This window comes from Vanellus vanellus (genome assembly GCF_965231255.1).
Source record: "Vanellus vanellus genome assembly, contig: HAP1_SCAFFOLD_44, whole genome shotgun sequence".
Taxonomy (NCBI): domain Eukaryota; kingdom Metazoa; phylum Chordata; class Aves; order Charadriiformes; family Charadriidae; genus Vanellus; species Vanellus vanellus.
Window position 1 is genome coordinate 1387989 of NW_028127957.1, and position 6745 is coordinate 1394733.

General features: G+C 48.5%; 1 protein-coding gene across 1 annotated transcript in view; it reads left to right on the plus strand.

The window, feature by feature from the left end:
- Positions 1-6471, plus strand: part of LOC309684810 (E3 ubiquitin-protein ligase TRIM36-like) — a gene marked incomplete at both ends in the record, with an annotated part of 124746 nt that extends 118275 nt beyond the window's left edge. Inside the window, 4 exons of the mRNA XM_082500669.1 lie at positions 4020-4273; positions 4925-5049; positions 5591-5884; positions 6170-6471. Of these exons, the coding sequence (XP_082356795.1) occupies positions 4020-4273; positions 4925-5049; positions 5591-5884; positions 6170-6471 (975 nt within the window). The remainder of the gene's footprint in view (positions 1-4019; positions 4274-4924; positions 5050-5590; positions 5885-6169) is intronic.
- Between the last annotated feature and the right edge of the window lie 274 nt (positions 6472-6745).

A 6745-nucleotide genomic window follows, 5' to 3' on the forward strand; every position in this document is an offset into this window, starting at 1 on the left:
TTTTTGATGTTGTCGTTGGGTGGGATTTGGTTGGTTGTTTTTCACAGAACACTTTGCAGTGTGGTGTCGCAGCCCCCAGGGCTGGCGCTGGCACCGCCACCTCACCCCCTGGCTCTCGTCCCTCCTCCTGCCCGATGGCTTTCACCACTTTCCTTGCTTGGTTAGTTTTGTTTTTTCCTTTGTACCTTTCTTTTTTTATATTTGGGGTTTTTGTTTCCTTTTCCTTTTTTTTTCTCTTCCCTCCCCTTTTTTCATTTTCCCTTTTTTTTTTTTCCCCCTTTTTTCTTCCCCCCCTTTTATCTCCTTTTTCTCTTTGTTCTTCTTTCCCCTCTTTTTTTTTCTCCCCCCATTTTTTTCTTTTGTTTTTTTTCTTTTTGTCTTTTCAAACATTTCTCAAGCTTTCTCCGAAGGAACGGCCCCTGGCTCTCAGCCAGCGGAAGGAGACTATGGAAGAGCTCTGGCACCCATGGGATTGCTTTCCTTCTCCCACCTCGCACTCAGTAAGAGTGTGTTTTCCAACTCATTTTTTTTTTATTAAGAAAATAAACAAAAATAATGCTCCAGCTATCAGTTTTACAAGGCATAGAAAATCTGTAAAAGGGAAACAGAAGCGCAATCTGCTGAGGTATGAAAACCTGAGGTAGTTTTTGTGTGTGGATGTGTGTGTGTCATTTGGGGTTGGGGGTTGTGTGTGTTTTATTTTTGAAATTAAAAAAAAAATAATAATTTTGCTAGTGTTTTGTTTTTTTTTTCCCCCAGCCCTGGGCTGACAACCTCTTGGAAATCTGTTTTCCCCCCCGCCCCTCTTTTCCCACCTTCTCTCCTTGCAACCGGGATCTTTCCCCAAAGCGTTTACGGCCGAGCACGGCCTTTCTTTAACCTCTAGAAAAGCCGGCTTGTGCTAAAAAACAAACATCCCCCTCCCGCCCCCACCCCCTCTGAAATGAAATAAATAAATAAAATCCTTACAAAACTTAAAAGTCGCCGTTAGTGTTGTTATCGTTACATTAATTCTAAAAACTCATGAGCCGCTGCGCTGTGTGCCGCAGCCCAACCTCCCCCCCTCAACGCTGGGTGAGCTCCTCTGGCCATGCCTGGGATGAAAAACCGGTGGCTTTTAGGAAATAAAAAATAAAAAATTAAAAAAAAAAAAGAATAATACAACCTCTCTTTCTCTCTCTCTCTGCCTGTGTTAGTCCAACTAAAGGGAGAGCGTCGGGAGGCGAGGGAGGAGGAAGGGGGAGGCTGTGGGATGGAGAGAGCCCTCCCCGTACCCCTCGTCTGTGCATCCTCACAGCGCTGCGGGGAATGGGGGTGGGGGGTCTTTGGTTTGCACAGGGTGGCCGTGGTGGGGGCTCAGCCCCATCCTTACAGTGCTGGGGAGCACGGGGCTACCAGGCGCAGAGAGTCCCTCCCCCAGTGAGGTGCTTTGGTGCGTTGAGGTGTTAGATGGGGTGGCACAGCCCCTGCCCACCCCGGGAGGGGGGACACCACGTTTCCGGTGGCACTGGATGGGTGGGAGGGAGGGAGGGAGCAGAGCTCTGGGAGCCATGGAGAAAGGTGTGGGGGTGTCCCTCATCGTGGCAGCCCCCAGCAGCCCTACCCCGCCACCCGGCCACCCCAAGGGACACCCAAGCCCCATCTTGGTCCTCTCCCCGTTGGGTGATGCCCTTCCACCCACCCCGGAGGTGCTCTCCTCTCCTGCGGGGGGGACGCCCAGCGCTCGCCTGGCTAGAGAAGCACCGGGGGGGTGCTTAGGGGGCATCTGAGCTTCCCCGTTAGATGGGCGTAATTAGTGCACCATTAATAACCATTAATAACGACTTTGGCTCTGCTAACCAACTGCGGCGAGGCCCCCACCCTGCTTTAGCACAGGCTTCCTGATGCCAACGCCTCCCCGAGCCACTGGGTAAAGCGACACCTGGCAAAAAAACACCACCACCCCAAAAAAAACCCCACACCACATCCTCCACTCCTCACCCACCCCTTCTCCCCCCATCACAGCCATGGGGCAAACTCCCACCACCCCCACCCCCAATCTCAGCTCGGCCATGACCCCCCCGAGACACTGGAAAGAGAGCAGCGGAGAGCGAGCTCAGGCTCGTGTGAGCTGGAGAGATTTCTCTTTGGTTTTTGATGTTGTCGTTGGGTGGGATTTGGTTGGTTGTTTTTCACAGAACACTTTGCAGTAGAGGACAAAAACGTGGTGTCGCAGCCCCCGGGGCCGGCGCTGGCACCGCCACCTCCCCCCACCTCCCCCCACCTGCCCCCTCCCCCGGCTCCTGTCCCTCCTCCTGCCCGGGGGATGTTCCCACTTTCCTTCCTTGGTTTGTTTGTTTGTTTTTTTCCTTTCTACCTTTCTTTTTTAATATGTGGGGTTTTTTTTCTTTTGCCCTTTTTCTTCTTTCTCCCTTTTGTTTTTCGCTTCCCCCTCCTTTTTTCTCTTTTTCCCCTTTTTTTTCCGATTTTTTTTTCCTTTTCCCCATTTTTCTCTGTTTTCCCTTCCCCCCCATTTTTATTTTTCTCTTTTTTCACTTCTTCCCCCTTTTTTCTCTTTTTCCCCTTTTTTCTTTTTCCCTTTTTGTTTTTTGCTTTTTCCCCCTTTTTTCTGTTTCCCGTCCCCCCCGTTTTACTTTTTCTCTTTTTTTACTTTTTTCCCCTTTTTTTATCTTTTTCCTCTTTTTTCTTTTCCCACTTCCCCCCCCCCCCCCCCCCTTTTTTTTTTTTTTCCTCTTTTTAAACAAGCTCTCTCCTGAAGGAGCGGCCCCTGGCTCTCCGCTAGCAGAAGGAGCCTACGGAAGAGCTCTGGCACTGACACGGGCAGGAACACCCACTCACACATCGCAACACAGCAGTTAGTTTGGCAACACCCCCACCCCCTGTCACAAGTGAGACCTGCACAGACAAAAGGCTCCTGAGTGAGGGCACTGGGGCAGCCCCACCTTAGAAGCAGCAGAGGAGCAGAGCCATCCGGAGCCATCAAGAGCACAGGAAGGGCTATTCAGGGCCTCATTGTCTGCGCCGAGTGACCGTCTGCCGAGAACCGCTCTGGCGGCTCAGAGCTCAGCCCCAGCAGCAGTCTGGAGCCAACGGGGAAAAGTACACTGGGAGGAAGACTGGCAGCCTTCCTCCACAACGCCCCGGACAGAATGACCAGAGTGCTGCCTATCCCCATCGCTTTTCCAACTCGGTTCTTTTTTTATTAGAAAATTAATTAAAAAAGGATCTCCAACTCTCAGGTTACCAAGGCACACAAAATCTCTAAAAGGGAGACACAAGCGTGAGGTGCTGAGGTACCCAAACCTGCCCACGTTAGTCCAACTAAAGGGAGAGCGTCGGGAGGCGAGGGAGGAGGAAGGGGGAGGCTGTGGGATGGAGAGAGCCCTCCCCGTACCCCTCGTCTGTGCATCCTCGCAGCGCCGCGGGGAATGGGGGGCTGTGTGTTTGGGGGGGTCTTTGGTTTGCTCCCCTGACCTGCTGGGGGTGGGGGAGGAGGGTTTGGGAGGGGGGGGGATGTCCGGCGGCGGGGTTACATTCATCGGGCGGTGCTGGGCGGCACGGCGGGAGCCTCCCTTGCTGTGCTGCGAGGCCGGGGCTCCCGGAGCGTGTTTCTGCTCCTGCTGCTTCACCTGCTGGAGCATTTCCCTCATCTTGCGCTGTGCAGTCTTGGGGAGGAGAGGGGAAAAGCAAGAGGTGGGGGTCAGGGCACCGCTTCTCCCCCACCCACCCACCCCCGAGCCCCCACCGAGCATCTCGACACTCCCAACAAGCTGTAATTAATTTCAGGTTTGTTATGGGTTAGTCCCACAAATTGATGCAAGGAGACGGAGCCAATTAAGACTGAAGTATTTATTAGCAAGCGGCAGCAAGCAAAACAGCGCTGGGCGGCCCGGGAGTCTCACTCCGCCGACGGCTCGCACCCGTTTCCCGAAAGTCCCTGGTTTTATACTCTTCTTTTTCCGGTAGAGGGGTACTCTGTGCTGTGGGATCCGTCTAAAATGTCTTTTGTTCCCTCCTAGTGCAACAGTGAAAGAGCTAAAGAAGAAGCATCTCAGAGTTTTGAGAAATTATCTCATGTCCTGGAAGAGAAGAAATCCGCAGCTCTTAGGGCAATTGAAGCTTCTAAGAATTTAAGGCTGGAAAAATTGCAAACACAAGCAGAAGAATCTCAAGGGCTCCTGGAAAATAATGGCCTTGTAGGACTTGCTCAAGAACTGCTTAAAGAAACCGATCCATCTTGTTTTGTTCAAACAGCAAAACAACTTCATGTCAGGTATCTTATTAATTATCTTCCGTTTGAGGTACAGGTACTGTTCCAGGGATGTCTGGTCAGTCATATTCTTTGGACACCTGCTAGGAAAGTACTGAATGCAAGTACTTTGTGTTGCAGAGCCTCAGAGGCGGTCCCGGTACCATTCAGTAGAAATTCCTATATTACAGTGTGCGTTAAAAAACAGCCCAGAGGAGGGGCTCTGTCCTGCGCCAACGCCTAGCCTTCTTCAGTAGGACTGCAGTGGAAGGGTAACCCATTCAGCTCACTGATACAGTCCTTTGCTCAGAGATTGCATCGGGTATTTGCAAGTTAATCTAACAGGTCTCTTCTGGCTTTAAACTCTTTGATCTGAATAGTTGTGCTCCATTAGCGCTTCACACCTATTTTGTTCTTTGAATGTAATGCCCCAAATTGTTAAAATGCTCTGCCAACCAAAAGATTCCCTGTTAGTTATCTTTACACTGATGTACAAAAGGCCTTTAAATTTTGCATTTTAATTCTGTCTAGAGAGACAAGTTTCTGGGACACATGAGTAAGTACCTGAAAAGAGAACTTTTTTTAAAGCAAAACCTAGCGGTTTTGCTTTAAGGAATGCACCCATGTGAATTCCTTTTTCCCTCTTCTGCCATCCCTCTGCTTCTGTGCTTTCAGAATCCAAAAAGCTACTGAATCTCTGAAGAGCTTCAAGCCAGCAGCTGAAACTACTTTCGAGGACTTTGTGATGGACATAGCCAAGCAAGAAGAGATCCTTGGTGACTTGTCCTTCCATTCCAATGGTAAATTATGAGAGCATCATGTCTTTCTTGAGTTATAGCTTTAAGGGCTTCTCTGGAAAGAGGCAAAACTTGTGCAGGGCTGCAGTTGCAGAACTCAATCTTGTGACTTGCATTGTCCCTTCTGCCTCTGTGATTCACAAGGCACTACCTGGCAGCAATGCTAGCTTCAGCTTTGATAAAGAAGTTAAGATGCCATGGCACTCAGAACCAGTTTACATTGGCTTCCAAAATATTGTAGTTAAGTAATACTAGGTCTTCCTAGCAGCTTTTTGTCGTGATTGCATGACAGAAAAGAATAGGTTTTTATATGGTTTTTTAGTTGCCAGCAAAAATAAATAATACAACTTTCAAAGTAAAACCAGAAAGGATTTAAGTGCATGAACAGACCCATCCTCATCTGCACTCTTTGACTGAGTCAGATTTCCCCCCCCCACTGTCCCCCCAGTGCTGTAGCCACTCAACAAAGGGCTTCTGTGTTTAATTCTAAAACAACATGTATCTACATTTGAGGTTTTTTTCTCCTGAATCTCTGTCATGCCAGGTCTAGAAATACCAGAAATCAATGAAGAGCAGAGCAAAATGTACAACAAAGCTCTGATCAGTTGGGAATGCCCTGGGAAGACAGACTCAGCTGATATCTATGTTCTTGAGTATCATAAGCTTAATAGAGAAGAGGAGAGTACAACGTGGCAGGAGATCGAAGTTTGCAGCAAGAGCAAAGTAATATCTGATCTCGATGACGACAGCAGCTATGCCTTCAGAGTTCGAGGATATAAAGGATCCATCTCTAGCCCTTGGAGCCGAGAAGTTATCTTGCGTACGCCTCCAGCCCCAGGTATTGGGTTTTCTTATGTCCACGAGCTGCTGGTGGTGTTAAGAGCTGTAGGTGGTTTCCAGTAGCTCCCAGACTTCTACTACACTGTTACCGGTTGTATACATGTTTAAAAGCACTGTTAACAAACAGGTTAAGTAGGTAGCATACTGAGACTGTGTTAGCTTGCGTAATGTTCCTGGTAGCCTTTAAAAGCGAGGAATTCTAGTGCCAGCATGACTTAAAATATAGTTTATAAGCACAGAAATACTTAACTAAGAGGAAATTTTTTGGGATGCTGTTTTTCAGTTCTCAGTTTTCTTTTTGATGACAAATGCGGGTACAACAGTGAACATCTCCTGCTGAACCCAGGAAGAACCTCTGTGGAAAGTAGGGCTGGATTTCCTCTACTGCTGGGGTCTGAGCGCATGCAGGCCGGATGCTACACAACCCTGGATTACATCATTGGCGACACTGGGATTGCCAAAGGGAAGCACTTCTGGGCTTTTCACGTGGAAGCCTATTCCTACCTGGTGAAAGTGGGAGTTGTTTCTAGCAACAAGATACAGAAGTTGTTCCATAATACCCATGATGTGACCAGCCCAAGGTAAATTGCAGACTCTTGCTTAATACATGTTTTGTATAAGGAGATGGCTTTTTAAAAAATAAATTAAGAGCGAGCCTGGTCTCAATTAGTATACAAGATGAACCTAAGCAGTGGGAAGTGGCTTGAAGGATATAGTGTAAGCACGTTGTCCTGTTCATCCTCTACTATTAGTAGGAAGATGTTCTAATTGTCCAGAGTCCTATTTTCTTTCTTTCTGGGAAAGAAATCGGGTTTCTACAGATATCAAGATATGTCAGTTAAAGCAAGAAGGTTAAAAC